Below are 19984 nucleotides of genomic sequence, written 5' to 3' on the forward strand. Positions count from 1 at the left end.
GCAATAACAGTTTTATGTAAAAGTGACATTCATATAGATTCAAATACCCATGGGTATAGCACAATGTATACTCTGCTAGCCTGAGATTGATTTGATCAGCCACGAAGCTCACAGCCTGATAATGTTCTTAATGTTGTCATGAAAATAAATGTGACAGACTTTATTCTACTTGCAGGAAGGGTGAGTTATTAAGAGAATAAATAAAAATAAAACGTCTGATTCAATATCTGACACCCAACCTCAACCATATTATAGTTTTTCACCTACCGTATGTGGGTAATAAGGAGAGTTGCAGATGGAATGAAAAAGTCATCCACTCTGTCAAACTGTTTCCCCACTGGCTGAGTGTGAATAGTATGATGAGAAATACTTCCACTGGCCTGGGTTATCACCTGTAAAACATATTGTACATTTCTTATATTTCAAGTCATCATTTGAATGTTAAATTATCAGAAATAAAGCAAGATAGGTTTAAAAGCGATAAGGAACGGTTTGGGATCTGCTCAAACCTTCAGGAGTTGGATAAGATTTTGTTTGGCGGAGATAAGAAAATGTTGTCGAAGATCTATCAATTTTTGACCTGTCAAGATACTAAAAAAGGGTTCCACCACAAATGCGCGAACAACAAAAGCGCACCTGACTAAACCGCGGTGACAAAACCGTGCCGACAAAACCGTGCGATGAATAAGTGACGAATTAGCCCTAAAGCGCTCCGACAAAGCGCTCCGACAGAAGCGCGCTGTAACGTAACCCTAACCCTAACCCTAACCCTAACCCTAACCCTAACCCTAAACCTAACCCTAAACCTAAGCCTAAGCCTAAACCTAAACCTTACCTTAACTTAAATCGCGCTTCTGTCGGCGCGCTGTTGTCGGCGCGCTTTTGTCGGGTCACGCTAAAAAAGAGATGGATAAAAGCCTTCTAATAGCATGGGAGAGAAATTTTGGCTATGAGATTGAAATGGGTAAATGGTGGGCTCTATGGAGTAAGACTATTAAACTTAGGATATATACAGCGTTTAAAGAAAATATATACAAGATGGTTTATAGATGGCATTTTCCCCCAACGAGGTTAGCCAAAATGCTTCCTGGGTTATCCCCACTGTGTTGGAAATGTGGAAGAAGGGATGGCACATTCTACCATATTTGGTGGTCCTGTATTGAGGCCACGAAATACTGGAGAAGGATTCAAAACTAGCTTAAAGAGGTTACTGGGGCAAGTATGGAATGGAAACCCGAGACTTTTTTACTAAGCATAAAACCAGAAAACATGAGTAAATCTATATGGCATTTGAGCCTACATATAATTGAGGCCGCAAGAATAACCTATGCACAATTTTGGAAATCTACTACCATACCATCAGAAGATGCCATAATTAAAAAGATTTATGAGTGTGCAGAAATGGATAGAATGACGGGTTGGCTGAGGGACAAAGGAGAAACGGAACATTATCTTAGCTGGAACCTATGGTATATGTGGGCGACAAAGAGAACAGCAGGGACTTAAAACTGGGAAAGTTAAATAGCAGTTGTTAACAATGGGAACTAAAAGTGAACATGGGTATTGTAATAGATCCCTGAATTTTGTAACAAGAAGATGCTGGCTAGAGACTAAACAATGAGGAAGAAAAAAAAATGTTGGGCTGTGAATGACTGTCACCGGGGGGGGGGAGGGAGCGGAGGGTTTGTATGTTTAAAGCTGTATTTGTATGTCTTATTAAAAATATATATATATAACCAATAAAGATTATTTTTTTAAAAAGAAAGAAATAAAGCAAGATAATCTAGCTGGCACTGATGATGTTACCTAGCTCGGGTAATGAAACGTCTGTGAGAAAACAAGCAAGCCCAGGGAGCATTAAGGACTCCTCATAATCTGGTGATTCTGAAAGTCCCATCTAGAAGTTTTTAAAGAGACAGGCCAAATACATCTAGAACAGGACTGTCAAACTCCCAGCCCATGGCCGAATGCATCATGTGCCAGAATTAGAATTAGAATTAGAATTGATTTTATTTGTAGGCCGCCCTTTTCCCTGAGGGGACTCAGGGCGGCTCACAGAAACCAGGGAGAGGGGAATACAAAACAATACAATACTAAAACAACAACACATAATAAAATAATACACAACATGCATACAACATTCGGGCGGGGCAATGGTCCTTATCCCCAGGCCTGACGGGCGAGCCAGTTCTTCAAGGCTATGCGGAATAGCCACGCCCATGCCCGGTTTAGCAAAGGGGAATGAAGTCCCGATAAGTCACATGATGCTACTATGATGGCGTGAGCTTGACACTCCTGATCTATAGGACAGCATATTGGAGAATGCTTTGTTACTGTCATATTTTCATTATTGTAACACTTCTACCCAAAATGACACCACTATAATTTAAGTCCTCAAGTGGTTTACTTTTTAATGAAATAATTGATTGCATAACAAATTAAGACAAAAGGCAACAAGACGAAGGTATCATCTACATACCAAATCTATTTACAGGGATGCAGGCTTTGTTGTCTTCCAGTAATTTTTTATTGGAAGCTAAGTAACTGTGATACAGCCCTTGTCTGCTGTGAGGATAATGATGGTTTGATCCTTTTTTAGGATTTTTGGGGGGCCTGCTCTATCATCTGCTTTTGTGTTGTTCTGCTCTTCGATTCAGTTCTTTGTGACATGATTATCCTTATGTTTTCTTAGGTCTCTGAAATAAATCCTTTAGTTTTATATGCTGCTTCTAAGGCTGTGAAGAATTCTAATTGAGTGGCATTCTGTGTTATAGTTGAGACCTTTATGTAGGATTATATTCTGTCATGAATAGCGGACAGATTGACTAATTGACAACCCATTCAGATTCAAATACCTCTTTGTTCCTGAGGTTTAGCTAAAGCAGTTTGATCTGGAACTTTGTCTATTGCTGGTCTTTGACCATAATAAAGATATGCTATGTTCTAAGTTCTGGAAATTTGCTTTCCTCTTTTTCTTATATTAATAGACTAACTATATCACTGCTAAACTCCCATATATTTTACGTGTTCATATATTTACTGTATAACTATCTTTCTGACAGTTTTCTATGTGAATATGAAGTTGAATCTCTGTCAAAGAAACAATGTAATTTTCAAGTCAATGCAAGTGCCTCTATTCAATATAAAAATGCATATACTTACTTGTAGTGTAGGAGAATCCTTATCAAAGCTTCCCCAACTGAGCACCCATACTTGATCATGTGATTTATCATAATGTAATTTCACTGGGACTGGATCTGTATTTACAGCCTAAAGATTATGAAGAATTAGGGAAAATAATTACTAATTTAAATAGCGTAAATATTGCAATAAGTCTGGTGAAAAGTAAATGAAAATATTTATCAATACTTAAAATATTAGACAACTGGCAATTAATTTGGAACCAGATTACTTTTGTTTAAAAATATGTTTGTTTATTATTTGAACAAGACATGGATAAATGTTTACCTTATACTTTATTCAATCTATGCCAAGCAGAGATATTAAGAAGCTCAACCATTTATTTGTCCTTTTAGTATATTGTAATGATTCCAAATTTTGGGAAAAAAAATCTTGTTTTGTGTAATTGAGATTAAAAAATTAAAGACATAAAATTTCCGAATCGATGCATTTCATTTTAACAAAAAGAAGAATAATTTTTAAACTTTTCATTATGCAATCACATAAATTAATGCACTCAGAATTACACACAAAACAGATACAAACATATACAGATATTTTGAATGATGGTTGAGGGGGCAGATCAACATGATCACATATTTTAGTGATAGCATAACTCTTCTATTTTAATTATTTTATTTTATTTTTAAAATAGTTTACTTAGTCGTTTTATTTAATGTCAATTAGTAATCTTAGTACTCTGCTTTGGGATCAGTAATTTTAGAACTTAGAATTCAAATTAGTTGATATTGTAGAGTTTCGAATCCAATACTTTGGACATCTGCCAATCGTGGGAGGCAGCAATGGCTACAAGATAGGAACAAATGAAAGAATCCAAATGGAATTCTTTCAAATTCAAAGGGAAGAAGCCTGAGATATAGAGAATATTTCAAGTACTGTATATACTCGAGTATAAGCCTAGTTTTTCAGCCCACTTTTTTGGGTTAAAAAAGCCGCCTCGGCTTATACTCGAGTCAGTGAAAAATTTGCCCGAAATGGAGGAGAAAAAGGGGTGGGGCCATGCCGCTGGGTGACACTCGTGAATGGCCCAGTGCCCCTGTGAGTTTCCCCTCCCTCTGTGTCAGTTTGCCACGCAGCGCGCACCGCACCATCCCCCCTCCTCACGTTCTAATGTAATGCAGGGCTGTCTTACGATTCCCCTTCCTCCCCCTCCTGCCGCTCTGCAACGATGTCCCACCTCCTCCTTGTTATGGCAAGCAGCCACATAGCGATGTCCCACCTCCTCTGGTACAGTGATCCAATGATAGGAATCACTGTGCCGTGTGTCATAGGAGGCGGGACATCGCTCCCGCGGCTGCACGGGACATCATCATCACAGCGGGACATCAGCATCATGAGGTGAGTGAAGTATTTCATTGAATACACCGCTAGTTTACTGTTTTTCTTTGAAATAAATATTCAAAAACATTATTGGTATCTATTTTTATTTTTGAAATTTACCGGTAGCTGCTGCATTTCCCACCCTAGGCTTATACTCGAGTCAATAACTTTTCCAGTTTTTTTTGTGGTAAAATTAGGTGCCTCGGCTTATATTCGGGTCGGCCTATACTCGAGTATATACGGTATTCTGAATACACTAAGGCTGTGATGGCGAACCTATGGAACGCATGCCACAAGTGGAAAGCGGAGCCATTTGTTAGGAAATGCAAGGCATTGCACTGTCAGCTCCAGCTGACTTTGGCCTTCTTTAAAGGCTGTTTTTCGCCCTCCAGAGGCTTCCCTGAAGCCTCCAGAATGTGAAAAACCAGCCCTAAGGGCAAACCGGAACTTCAAGAATGGATCTCCGGTTTGCTCATAGGGCTCTTTTTCACCCCCCACAGCCTTCAGGGAAGCCTCCTTCCCTTCTTCAGAGAAAGCTCCGAAGGGCGAAAAACAGCCCTATGGACAAACCGGAAGTTTGTTTCTGAACTTCTGGTTTGCACGTAGGGTCGGTTTTTGCTCTCTGGAAGCTTCAGAGAGGCCTCCTGAAGCCTCTGGAAGACCTTTGGGGAGGGGAGGCCGCTTTCACCTTCCCCGGGCTCCTAAAAAAGCCTCTGGAGCCCAGGAAGAGCGAAAAAACGGGTCCATTGCGAGCCAAAAGCGGGGAAGAGTGGGGGTTGTGTGCGCATGTGCACAGAATTATGGGTGTGTGCATGCCCATGTATAACCCCCCCTTAGTTCCCCCTGCTTTTGGCATGCGATGGGAAAAATATTAGCTATCACTGCTCTAAGGTCAAGAAACTTCCAGGCAGCTAAAACTAAAGGATTTGTTCCAGCATTAAGGACTTGTATTCCCTTTTCTTCTCCATCTATGCTAATAAATTCTATGCTCTATTTGATAGAAGTCGATAATTTTCCTTCATATGGTGAGGCTTCTGTAGTAGATATAGGAAAGGACAGTTTTAAAACCACAAGTGATTTAAATATGGATGTGTACTTCATTTCTAAGAATTGCTTTTTTACTGCTAAAACAGTTCTTGCAATTTTCTTTCAGCTGCTAGATTCCAATCAGAAAATACATGAAGGCTATTATAGAAAAGCTTATAACTAAATCTGTTATGTAGTTATCCACCAACTCAGTTGCGCCAGACCTTATTCAAAATCCATATGTTTCCCAGGATCCCTTGGGGTAAACTACTTTTGTAGTGACTGCTCCAGGTTGCAATTAATACTCCTAATAAGGGCAAATGGCACAACAGACAAGCAGTACTGCTCCTCTAACAATTTCTTCACTGTAGAACATATCCCAGGAAGCTTACAGAAATCTCATGACTTCCCAGATTGCATGAATTTGAAAGAATAATATTGACATTTAGGCATTTTGCATTCTCTTCAATGCTTTTTAAATTTAACAATTTTTGAGGGATTTCAAATTATGTCTATACGAGTCTTTCACAATAGCAATGTACGCCTCTGCTAAATTCTGGGAGGAGAGCCAAGCCTGCGAGGAAGGATGGCATAAGCCCCAGAGTTCATAATATCTGCCAACAACTGTCTGCACAGCAGAGTGTTCTACCAAATCCAAGGTCAGGACCAGATAAGCATAGGAGGCATTACACCCTCAATTTAATTAAAGGGAAGATACAGACATCAGTCAATCCTATGGAGGATGAGGAAAACTTACTCAATTGTTTGGCATACTTTCTACAGAAGAACAACAAATAATTATACACAAACCCGAGGCAGTCAAATCAGTGCTTCAGTGACTGCTTGCAACTGAGTCCCTCAACACTTTACTCCCTCCAACTGTTGAAATGTTGACAAGTTTATTGTCTGAGTATTTAGCATCCTTAAAAAGAACGTGCTCCATCCAAAGGTAATTCAGACAAATGAAGGGAACACCAAATTGATCAATGTAATGCAATCCTTCTATAATCCTCCAGATAATCAGCCTACAGGTGATAATCTCTAAAACTGTGATCTAAAGAACAGACTTAGTCAACAGCCTGATTCATCTCCACTGGTTCCCCCTGATTCTACTCATCCAAAAGTTGCCGCATCTACAATTTGTTATTTCTACCTGAAAGTGTGTTCTTTCCATAGGAACTTTGAATATGTCTACCTTCTCCCTCTGATCCCCATTCTGACCTTTATTTGCCCCACCCATAAAACTTCTCCTATAGATTTATCCTTGACACAATACAAAATTCACCTAAATAGCAACAAGGGCTCTGTTCTGTATCTTCTCCCCCAAACATCAATTTATTCAACCCAAATGTTGCTCCTTTTGCACAATTATCCAGGCAAAGCAGCTCAAGAGAATCAGCAAAGCAACAATTACATCCTGCCACAATATATTCATCATTTGGAACATAACTGGATTGACCTTAAAACAAGCAGACCCTCATTTTGTTAGATCTCTGCATCAATTTGATTTTTTTTTTAGGGTACATGGATGTTGAGGGATTTTTCAATCCCAATTACATTTTTTCTGTTACATCCTGCACATTCTAGTCTCAGAGTTAACAGACATGAAGAAGTAGGTCTTCAGCTTCCAACTTGTGTTTAAATTGTAAAACAATTACTTCAATTTGAGAATGATATATTATCTTTGTTAGTCTGACTAATTTTCCTTACTGCACATTCATTTATATCTTCTTCTTAGAACCACATCCAAGTGTTATATAAATCTGGAACCAGATTGATACTTTCCTCACTTTTTGCCTGAACAAGTTTCCCAGCACATATATTTCACTAAGTGTGGATTTCAACACAAGAGTTGGTGGTAAAATGAAGTACTCTATGAACAATTCCATGCTGACCCTCCTGAAGAATTGAACCACCATTTATGCCCAGATCCTTCAAATACAACCCAGCTGGTTTTGGATTGCTATTTTTCATAAGTAGGCTTAATCTACAACTGGTAAATGGTTCTGTGTAAAATGACTTCTGATACATTTTGATCAGCTCACAAGTTATCTACCATAGGTTATTTAATAAGTTTTACAGAACAGTTTAAGCACTTTGGCATAGTTCCTAAGTTTGAAAGCAACCATCAACCATAGCATAATGGTTATCTTTTGAGAGCTGAATGCAATGAAATTTCATTTTAATGTTGTTGATTAGTGTACATTTAAAGTGATAATATTCTATTCCATTCTGTTCCATTCCATTTCGTTCCATTCCATTCTCTCCCATCTTCCCTTAATTTTCACTTGCAAATTTAGATAAGGCATAATTCAAAACTTAGTTAAAGCCCATTAAAAGTATTGCTGGGAGGCAGTATTGACAGGGTAAGATGGAATAGTTCACTTTAAGATAGGATAGGCCAATCATTTCACTTAAAGCATACCTTTCAGCCCTTTGTAACTCTGGTGCAAATTCAAACCCTATTATTCCATAACATAGCAGAATACTTGCAGAATACCTGAAGTATATCACAATCTCATATCAAAATCATTTCCTATAATAAATGATCTGTAATTACAGATAATAATTCATATAATTATTTATAAAATATAATTTATTATAATAATAATTATAAATACCTCTAATGATATTACACAATTCCATTGCAACATTAAATACTTGAACATAATATTTCAGGTCTTTAGGAAATGAACTGCCTAGGTAAGTTATGCCACTTCTTTGGTTCAAAAGGGCACACTAGCAATAACTACATTTTATAGGTCACAATGGGCAAATTACAATTCAGAAGCCAATAAAATGTTTATGGCTAAAACAGTTACCCAACTATTAAAGGTGACAAAACATCTATCAACTAGGACAATTTGTTGTAGCTTGGATGCTCATGGAGAAAGGAAGACGTCATTATCCCTGATTTTTCTCAACCCAGAAAAGGCTTTTGACAGTATTCTGCATCATAGGATGTGTAGTACATGGCCACGATGTTCCTTGGCTGCTCATAAAATAAGTCCAAATGTTTTATGTTAACACCATTAGCCGATAATCCATTTACATTGCCTAGCTGCTGCTGTTAACAAGGGCTGAATATTATGCACTGCTGGCCTTTACAGCAACTTTTCTGTGAAAATTGATGTGCACCAAGCCTTGGCATTATTACCACTGCTGTTCATTCTTGTCATGAAAAATATAATACGAGGCCTACATCACAATTTCCTAGGGCCTTGCTCTAGAGTCTAGCCTGACAATATCCTGCTTGTGGCTATTGCAAACAAGAAATGCTCATGTTAGTAAATGTGGATTGTGCCTCAATATCAAGGAGACTGAGTATCTTGAAATTAGTCTGAGCACCTTCACCATCTAATAAAAACAAAGTTATTCCAATACTTGGGACCCCATCTTCAAAGAGATTGCAACATTAATGGGGTAGTGTGGGTGAGGGTAAAAGCTGCAATTAAAAATTTTATTGGAGTGCTCTGTGATAGGCATATGCCAATTTAACTAAAATCAAAAGGGAGCAAAATGAAAATGCACCTCATAGCTCTGTATGGTTCTGACTATTGGCTAACCATCAAAAGTGCTGAACATCCTTTATGTACATGCCATGGATATGAGCATGCTCAATTAGTCATTAAGCATTTCCTTACTTGACCACATCAGCAATCATTTAGATGGTATGATGGCCCTGTCGGACCCTGATTCATAGGAGGAAGAGTTGGAACTTGGATCATCCAATTGGGATGTCCCCCCCTCCATGAATGCCTGGAGAGTCCAAGGAGCTGAGAACGATGCAGTTCCAGCCCTGCCTGCATTAGGAGGAGCGGCGAACCAGACAGGCAGCCACTTGCCAGAGAGAATCAGCTGTGAAGGGCCAGCAATAATGACAAGCTACAGATCACCTTCAATACAGAACAGCAGCCACGCCTGCCTGATCTGTAGGCATGAAGAGTGGAGCAGAAGAGGCATAGAAAAGGTCAGTGACGTTGCTTGTGAGGAGGCATCCACATTTCTCCTTACTAGAAACACTTGGGATGGGCTGATTTAGTCAGAAACTGTGGGAGGTGCATTTCTTAGGAACATCTGTTTGCTTTGACATGCACCTTCCCAACTTTCGTTGATGTTATCAATGAATCATGTTTCTTGGCTCTGAACTTTAGATTTTTTGAACTTTGGAGTTGGCGTTTTGACTTCAGACTCTTGTGTCGTGATCTTTCCAATCAATTGTACAAAATATTTAATTACATGTGTTGTTTCATTGTCTTATTGTTTTCTTTTACTCCCTGATAATGATATGCTGTATTAAACTATTTCTCTTTTTCTACTGTTAAGGCTGGACAAAGACTGCAATAAATATATTTGATTTAATACATATATTTCATTCTAGCTGTTTAATTTTTTGTTTGCTGTTTAGTCACACTATTATAGAACTGTGAAGCACAGCTTGTTTATCAGTTTGACAAGAAGAGTACCAGCTGGCTAATTAAGTGAATCTAATTTAAAGTAATGATGTAGATCCTCAAGATAATGTGCAAATGGCTGGCAAAGACCACTGGCAATGTTTAACTAGACTCCTGAGGTGTTACAAAGGACTCTGCATTCCCCAAAGCAAAGACTGTTTTTCTTCCAGATTCATGGGCCAGTTGTTTATTGCTTTTCATTTTTAAAACTTTAATAGATAATAGTTGTAAGTCTTTTATGCCTGGATAAACTGTACATTGAAATATCACAATAGAGAATTAAACTAGAAGATGTAAATATAAGTATGTAAATATAAATCTAAGTACTTTTTAAAAAATAATTTTATTATATTGTATCTACAGATAAAACTAGTACAAACTATAAAAAAGAAAAAAAGTGCAGAGAAAAAGAAAAAAAGTAAAAAACAGAAAGAAAAATTAACTTCTCCTTAATTCCAGAAAATATAAGCAACTTTAACATCCTTATTTCTTAAAGGCAATCTTAAAATATAATCTATTTTTAAAATATTTTCTTATTGAAGTTTACAAATATATAAGTATTAAAAATATTAAAAAGTAAAAATAGATAAAAAGTATTAAAAATAAAAAATATAAACAAAAAGTACAGAGAAAGTAGAAAAAAGTAAAGAGAAAAGACTTATAAATGTCTCTTCCATGAAGACAAGTGCAAAGTACTTTAGAATCATTATCACCTTTTTGATATTTCAAGAAAATATCTCTTCTTCCCATATCTCATCTTTATAGAGTGTTGCCATTCAGCCCTAATCACTAAATAAAGCTATAAAATGATACCAGAAATAGTAACATATGTACTTCAGCCTTAATCAAATAAATCAGTTTTATTTCTTCTACCTTACTTGAACACGGTACGCAGTAACTTATCACTTTCTCTAAAAATTCAACAACAAAAAAATCTTCTTCCCATTCCATAACAAATCTTTAAAGCCTTGATATTTGATCATACGGTAGTAAAAAAAAAAGTTACTTTAAGTGTGCTGCCCTGGCCTCCCCTCCACATGCAACAAGAGATGTATGTGTTTATTCAACCGCCCCTCCAACACGTCCTCAGAAAGAACCCCTGTTGCCAAGCTAAATAGTTTCCCAAACTATTCCCCAAAACTTTCCCAAAGTTGATACTTTGTCCTTTTTAGAAAGTCCTTCATAAATTTAGAACATCTTTTTTTGAAAATGTAAGATTAAAACATTATCCAATATATTCTTCTGACTTCTTATTTGTACCTTCCCTTCAATTATTAAGAGACCAGAGGGCTTCATTTGTAAATCCAGTGTAGCATCTTTTTCAATATTTTTCTTATAAATTGACATTATAAAGTACACTTTTGAATCAGTCTCAGTCTTTGTTTTGTACAGTATAATCTGTTAAAATCTTCTATAACCAATTTTAAATATATGCTTATAGTAGCAAACAGCCTTAAGAATAATTTCTGACTACATTGTTCCTAAATACCCTTTAAAGCCTCCATTTTTGCTTCATTCTGTATTAATGTGTCTATTATCCTTTAATTATAATCTTTAATTCTTTCTGATTCTATCTAGTGTCCCATCTGCAAAGAGTTCTCTTGTTTTCATTCCACCTTTTCCAACAAGAAAGCTTCTATTGTTAGTGTATGAGTGTGTGTGTGTGTGTGTGTGTGTGTGTGTGTGTGTGCGTCTTTGTGTGCAGGCATGTACCGGTATGTATGTGTGTGGGGTGTACATGCACAAAATCAATGTTCTAATCATTCTTTTATTATTTATTAAAAAGAAAAAACAAACAAACTTTCAGGAAACTTTGTTCATCAAGAATAGAAGGAAACTCACCCAGCGTAATGAAACTCAGTTTTCGTAATATCAAGAAAGATATAACAAGCTATTTCCAAAAGCGATTAAGAAAGTAATTATGTGACTTCTATGTCCATAAAGGCTTAAAACCAGGCCTGGCAAAAATGCCTTTCCCTCACATATCTTATGGTCTCCTCACAGAAATCCCAAGACATTGATCCATTTGCTGATTTTTCATTCTGCCACAATCATCAGCTCTGCTCTCATGGAGTCATCTTCAGTTCACCATTACTTCCACAGAAGACACCACAAACAATCTCTTATCCCATATCTCATCTCATTCTCTGACAGACTGTATTACTAATATTTAGTATTGTCTTAAGATGAAATAGATGTTAGTTGTCATGAATCAGTTGGTCTTAGTTACAATCAATTATTATATTAATTTCTATGTCAGTTTATTAATAATTTTATCTTAAAATGGTCCAATGAAAGTTTGTATGTATGTACTTTTGTACATATTTAGTCAAACGTAGATTTTTTTTAAAAAAAAATCCCTTTTGCATCATTTTAGCAAAGAAATTCAATATTGTGTACACTTTTCTTTATTTTTTTGAAATACTATATGTAGAAAGTTAGAAAGCTACACAGATAGAACTGGGAAATGCCCAACACAAAACAGCCACAAAAACATCAGCAAGAAGCAGAACAGAGTCCATCTGTAGCTACTTTCCAAACACATATAAATATATTCAATATATTCCTGTTTCAAATTCCCCAATGAGCAAAGCAATGTATTCTACTACTTCTCACAAGAAAGAGATAATTAAACCAACCAACTAATTTGGAATTTACCTAAAAATGTACGAAACAGTAAGTTCTCTAGCAATACATATCAATGCACAGGCCACCAGATAACAGGCTCACGTTGAAGCTGCCTAAAGCGCATTTATATGTTCCTGTGTGTTTTGCAATCAAAGTGTTCCTATAGAGTACTTTTTCCAATATGTATTCCACTTCCTTTGGAGTTTTAAGTTTAAACAACATAAGGCTAGATGTGCAGACCTGATCATCTGAACAATAGTTTTTTGGTGTTATATTCTTCAGAGAGATAACTCTGCAGCATATATATTTTCTGCGGTGACATGGCAGGATGGTCACTGATATGAACAAAGTTCTATTTCAAAAATACTTATTGTCATGGTGGAAAATTCTTTGTGCCTTTTGGAGCTGGGTTAAAGTTGCATCATAAATAATGGAATAACTTACTATATCACTCTTTTTCAGCTGTTAGTCATTTTCCCCCCACAGCAGTATTTTTATTTAGGTATGATCTCTCAGTGCAGTTTATATGTTCCGGAGGTTTATATGTATGTGATCATTGTTTTTATTTTGATTTAATTGAATTTGATTTTATAATATGTTTACCTAAGAATTTGGGAGAAATAACTATAGGGTAACCATGAATTTAATCGACATAAGAAGTATAACATTACATTCTTAAACCATTTGCATTCAGTTCTATTTTAATGGTTCACCAACAATACCGCAAAGCCCTTATCCGCGCCGACATAAGCGCGAAGGGCTAATCCATGGTGTCAGAAGCGCTAAACGAAATGCGACACTACCGCACCAATATAAGCGCGGAGGGCAAATCCGCGCCTTCCCAAGCGATTAGCAAAATGAGACCCTAAACCTAACCCTAAACCAAACCCCTAAACCTAACCCTAAACCTAACCCTAAACGTAACCCTAACCCCTAAACCTAACCCTAACCCTAACCCTAACCCTAACCCTAAACCTAACCCTAACTTTTATTTATATTTCACTGTTTCAAAACATTCAAAATACACAAACCTTTCTTCCTTCACACTTTCGTCGTCGCGCTGATATCGACACGGTAATGTGGGTGCGCTAATGATGATGCATACTTGTCGGCGCTTATTTGTCGCCGCTATTTTGACAAGCATGGTTTTGTCGGGCCACGTATTTTAACAAATAATATTGTTTCACTCTGTTTATCCTGGCATGCATGTTTGGGGGTAATTTTCACTCTCATACTAATATGCATTCCTACCTACATGTTAGATGGGATGAGAAAATGCATAGTTCTAATTAAACTGCATGAGAGGAAAATCGAAATGCTTATTATATAAGAACTACATATTCTGTGGCTTAGATCAAAAGAAAAAGCAATCAGCTCTTGAAAAAGTAAATGCAGTTGGATATTATATCTTGATAAGGGAACTACCTATGAGATTAGAAATAATGCTGAACCAACTCTTTCACTGAAACTGCCAAAGAACTACTGAAACCTCGACTATAATATGGCAAAACTAAACTGATATTTCTTCAGTAGCTGTCAGCTTTCTGTAGAAAAATCTCTACAATAGTTTTTTTATCATCCAAGGGAGAGAAAAATCTTAAAATCTTTACAGTTTTCACATAAAAATTAATTTAATATGACAGAATGAAAAGACCATGATTTTTTTTTTAAATAAAGAAATCTCTCTGCCTAGGGAGTTGAAAAAAGTGGGATCACAGCCAGTGTGAACTGCAATAAATGTTAGACTGTAATCATGATAGATGCTGTATTTTAATACGGATTGTTCTGCACTTCAAATTTCAAAGCCTTTTTGGGTTGAACTTCACAAAGTAAAAATAGAAACAATGCATATTATTTATATTTACATAATACAAATTACATGCACTAGAACAGTGGTAGTAAACCTGGTCCCTACCGCCCACTAGTGGGCGTTCCAGCTTTCATGGTGGGCGGTAGGGGTTTTGTGCGATACTGAAGCACTTTCCTTTTTTAAAATTTAATTGACTTCAAAAAGAAATTTCATAGCATTATTTAAAAACATTTTCATTAGGTTTTCATAAAATCACCATTACTGTGGAACCGGTGGGCTGTTAGAAAATTTTACTACTAACAGATACAAAAGTGGGAAGTAGGTATAAAAAGGTTGACTACCCCTGCACTAGAATTATCTGATTCTTCTTCTATTTTTTTTTAAAATAAGCATATTGCTGAATGATATCATACTTCAACTCTAGAACTTTTTAATAATAAATGATAGTAATCAAAATAATAAACTGTCACATTAAAACTTATTAAAACTCCCTATATCTAATTGCGTATACTATTTGTGATGTTGTAAAGAAAAATTATATTAAGAAAATGGAGTACTAGAAACTTTGCTAAAGGCAAAACTTTCCTGGACACTTTTAATCAGATTCCTTTCTTTTTTCCCCTCTTCTTATGAGGAAGACAGATGCTTATTAAATATTTTATGCTTATTTATGCAGTTAAAAATATTGTCTGAAGAAAAGTTACAGTAACATGTATTTTAAAATGTACTCTTTTTAGATCACTGTGTTTCAATACAAAGTGAAAAAATGATTTTTTTTCCCCTACAGCAAAATGTTGAAAACATTTTTCAGGATGGATGTAATTGGTTTTCTTTTGTCAGGGATGAAAATTTCTAAATCTTAAACTTATCTAATTATAGTACTTTTAAAGATTTGTAATTGGTTTCTGTGTTTAATACTTTATATAGTATAAATTGTTCATGAATGTATGCATCTCATGAACATGCATGAAATGCATTTATTTATCTAAATGCACAAAAATGCACAACTTATATGATGAATTAAGGACCCAACAACATCTAAAGTTCTGAATTTTTATACCTTATTTTTTATAGTTGTTTATATTTTCTACTGCAAATGCAAATGTGTATTTTTAATTCATTTCTGTAATAGTCTAAATTGGTTCTAAGCACAAAGCTACCATGAAGTGTTTTTTTAAAAAAATAATTTGTAATAGGATGCTTTAGAGCAGTGTTTCTCAACCTTGGCAACTTGAAGATGCCCGGACATCAACTCCCAGAATCCCCAGCCAGCATTCGCTGGCTGGGGAATTCTGGGAGTTGATGTCCGGGCATCTTCAAGTTGCCAAGGTTGAGAAACACTGCTTTAGAAATTATATCAAAGGAGAATGGGTAGAGTGTGGTAGTCTGACATTTGATTCGCATTAGTGAAATGGCAAAAAAATTACACGAATGCCCAGTTTTAAATACATTGTTATCTCCTGCATAATCTCTCCAATTTCCCATGTTTTTATTAAATCCTAAGGAAGTTGATCATTAAGGATATTCTACTCTTTTAAGATCTCCCTTGAGCTTAACTATTGTTGATGTTAAGGAAAAGGTTGCCCATGAGAAATGCTGGAGAATTTTGTCCTTTCCTGTGAGATTTGCTTACACAGTTTCTCTGGTGCACAAATCAGTTAGAGAATTTCAACAGCCTCCAACAATTTGTTGTGCCCAATTTATTTCATACTAAACCTTGCTTTTTCCTAGTGTATGCATTTACCTAATGTACTGTAGAGCAGTAGTCCCCGATTTGCAACCAGTCTGGTGCATGCACAAACCTACTCATGCAGGCAGCCTCTCTTTTCTCCTTACCCCATGCTGGGCTAACCCTGAAAGATTGGGGAACACTGTAGAGGACATTTATAAGAAACATGATTTTGACAAAGATATGAAGGATATGTAGACAAACGAACTAAAGCAGTTTTAAATTCCTGAAAATCAAGATAATATTTGGAAGCAGATCAGTCAGATTCCTCCCTAATTCACTGGATTTAAGAATGGAGTGAAGGATGAAGAGTATTGTCACACAGTCAGACTTGCAAAATTCTGTTACTGTAACAAATCAGAAAATAGTTTTAGCTTTCTTGTGTTTTTCTTATCTGGTCTTTCTAGTGGGACAGACATTACACAATTTTGTAAAGCATTTCCAGTGACAATTTTTTATGATCGTTATCATGCTATAAATTAGCAGATGAGTTCACTTTTCTATGAATCTGAGGATGCTACTTTAATGCAGAATGTGAATTTGAAAAATAACAGAGTGATAAAGTGAAGCTAATTATTTTCTCCTTAATCCATAGTTAATATCCATATCTGTACATTCAGTTACACTGAATTCAGTTACTTCAAGTATGGCATGGTAATTAAATTAAATCTAAATTTAATGCAAACTGAATTCTACAACAATGCATCAGTCAGGCCATAACTGTATTTTGACATTTGTATGTTTTCCAAATTTTATGATGATGCATTTCACCAACAAAAAAAAAATAACATCCCCCAAAATGCATATATTCAAAGAAATAATACAGAAAACTACATTGGATAACATTTTTCAAAATGAGAAATATATATATATATATATATATATATATATATATATATATATATATATATATATATATATATATATATATATATATATATACTTAAAGTCACAACCCCTGGTATGCCCAAGTATGGGAGGAAGGTCACACTTCCACTCTCTGTCATTAGGCTCGTCACAAGAGACCATCCAGACAGAAACCCAATATTTTTTACTGTTGCCTTTTTTGTTACATTTGTTCTATTTATGCTGATAAATAAATAAAGGGAGACTAGTATAGATCTATTTCAAGCTATTTAGCTCTCATCAGCTAGCCATACCCATGTTTTTGGGAATCGAACCTATTCACACACACACACATTCAAAATGAATATCTTACCATAACCAACACTAAAATTAGTTTTAACACTGAAAGGGAAATCAAGTTTGCCTGCTTTTTAAAAATGAAATTGTTTCATCATTAAAAATATTTATCTGTTCCCAGTGACTCCAGGAAAACATATATAGATTGGTTGCCTTACATAAATATATGTGCTTTGATTCATTATCTCCCCTTTAATCATATAAAGGCAATTGATAAAGAAGCTTATTTATTATTCTTATACCAGAATCATGTCCCAGTCGCATGGATTGTCAAAACATATGAGCACAATTTTTTGTTACTATTTTTGTCACAATTGATTTGTACATGTTTGTTTGTTAAGCATGCATAATATCCATGTGTACTATCTATGCAATATGGAGTGCCTTTTCAGGATTTTTTTATACTTCCGCTAGGGATTAGAAGAATGGATTAAAAGAACGGAGGTCTCCTAAAATATGGGGTAAGGCACAATATATGGCTGATAAACTGCATTAAATTGATTTGGTTATAAAGTAGAGGAGTGATTTTTTTTTAAAAAAAACATGTGTTTTAGGACTGAGTAAAAAAATAGAGAATCTAATCATAGTTGGCTGCTGGAATTAAAACCTGACCTGTAAGTACAATTCCAGATCCTAATAGGCATGACAAAAGCAAATTTAATGTTCTTTATTTTCAACTCCTGTTTTACCTAATATAAATCAAATCAATAATCAATGAAGACAAATTGTCTTGTCACTCACAATAAACACTTGCAGGTACTTTACAGGAGGCTATTAACCACTGTTGACAGAAAACAATATGAGCACAATACAATAAATGGATTTAACTCTGAAAAATGTTTTGCACTTCTCAGGTCTTATTGGAAGCCTTATGACAGCGTAGTAGTAAAAGCTCTCTGGAATTTCACAAACCAGGTTAGCCTGACACAGTGATCACTGCTTAGTCAGCGGTCCCCAACCCTTTTCACACCAGGGTCTGGTTCAGAGGTGGGTTGTGCAGAAGCGTCCGGGTGGATGGGCGGAGCCTCCTGCTGCCACTACAACCAGTTCATCTGATCCGGGCCGAACCAGAAGCAACCCACCTCTGGTCTGGTTTCATGAAAGAATATTTTTCCAGGGATTGGAGGGAGTGAGGAAGAGTGCTAGATCCCTTCACAGTAAAGTTCGTGCTTCTATGAGAATCTAATGCCTGATGATCTGAAGTGGAGCTGAAGTGGTAATGCTAGCGCTGGGGAGTGACTGCAAATACAGATGAAGTTTTGCTCACCTCCAGCTGTGCAGCCCAATTCCTAACAAGCCATGAAATTGTACTAGTATGTGGCCCATAGGTTAGGGACCCTTGTCACACAATATAAGCTTTGCATGAAAAAGAGCAAAAAAATTATTTGGACATATGTCCATTTAAATCTGGTACTCGGTGATATCTCCAAGGTATAACATAATGTAAAACAACCTTTATATTCCAACTTCAAATGTTTAATCTACAGCTCTCAGAAATATTTAAACAGGCCAGAAATTCAGAGTCCCAACATCTGAAAGGCAATAGCTGAGGTAAGCATTTGTGAGGAGACCTGTGTTTCTTTTTCTGAATATGAGTTGGTACATTATCTGAAAAATATTTTGAATGCTAGTACTGCTTTCTGAAAAAAAATATTTCTTCAAATATGGACATTTTAAATTAGTTAATTACTATACAATAAGATAACTTACCTGCACAACTTTTTGAGATTGTACATCAACAATTAGCACTCTGTCCAAAGTTGGTTGAGTTACATATATGAATTTATCCTTGACATTAGCAGCTGATGCCCAGATGCATTTTTGGACTTCATCCCCACCAGTTTTTGGACAGACTTCATCCTAAAATTAAGAAAATATTTGGGGTGAGTGGAGGGAAAAGAATGAATATAGCTAGTTTAGAAAGCAAGCATTTTGAAGGAGATATGTAGAGAAAATGAGCTCATATCTGCAAAAATATAAAATGAATTTGAGCTATTATTTTACTTTCAGTACAAAATTATGTTTCATGCACTTGCATCAGGATGTGCCCCTCCTTAAACAATCTAGCTTTGTTTTGTAATTACTATAAAATGTTTGTTAAATCATGTTTCTTTTTAGATCAATAGATAAGATAAAAGATTTTAGATATACTCAAAATATTACCTTATAGTTATATATGTTTTCAGGTTACAAGGTGTGAAAGATACTAGAAGTATTTGCTAATCAAAACAGGCAAAACTGGATTATATTAAAAATAGACTATTAAATTCCAAGAAGTTACTTATACTCCTGGAATACATCTGATGTTGTACCAATACATTTTAATCCTATTTATATTTCACGTTATTAAATAAGCAAAGTTATGATATCATAGTGATAAATAAAAATGTAATAGTTTATAGCAGTGATGGCTAACCTTTTTTGGATTGCATGCCAAAAGCAGGGGAATGCAAGGGGGTGTCATGTGCAGGTGTGCCCTCACCCATAATATATGTGCGTGACCCCAGTGTGCATGCATGTGCAACCTCCACACACACATGCGTGTGCAACCAGTACTACCCGCCCTGCTTTTGGCATGCTTTTTTCACCCTCCCCAGGCTTCAGAGGCTTTCT

At 35.9% G+C, this 19984-nt stretch overlaps 1 protein-coding gene across 1 annotated transcript in view; it reads right to left on the minus strand.

The window, feature by feature from the left end:
* Positions 1-19984, minus strand: part of FSTL5 (follistatin like 5) — a 180918-nt gene that overhangs the window by 21602 nt on the left and 139332 nt on the right. Inside the window, exons 10-12 of the mRNA XM_032223653.1 lie at positions 19082-19231; positions 3163-3270; positions 268-392 (exon numbers count right to left, since the gene is read on the minus strand). Coding sequence (XP_032079544.1) covers positions 268-392; positions 3163-3270; positions 19082-19231 — 383 coding nt within the window. The remainder of the gene's footprint in view (positions 1-267; positions 393-3162; positions 3271-19081; positions 19232-19984) is intronic.

Source organism: Thamnophis elegans, chromosome 9 (genome assembly GCF_009769535.1).
Source record: "Thamnophis elegans isolate rThaEle1 chromosome 9, rThaEle1.pri, whole genome shotgun sequence".
Lineage (NCBI taxonomy): Eukaryota > Metazoa > Chordata > Lepidosauria > Squamata > Colubridae > Thamnophis > Thamnophis elegans.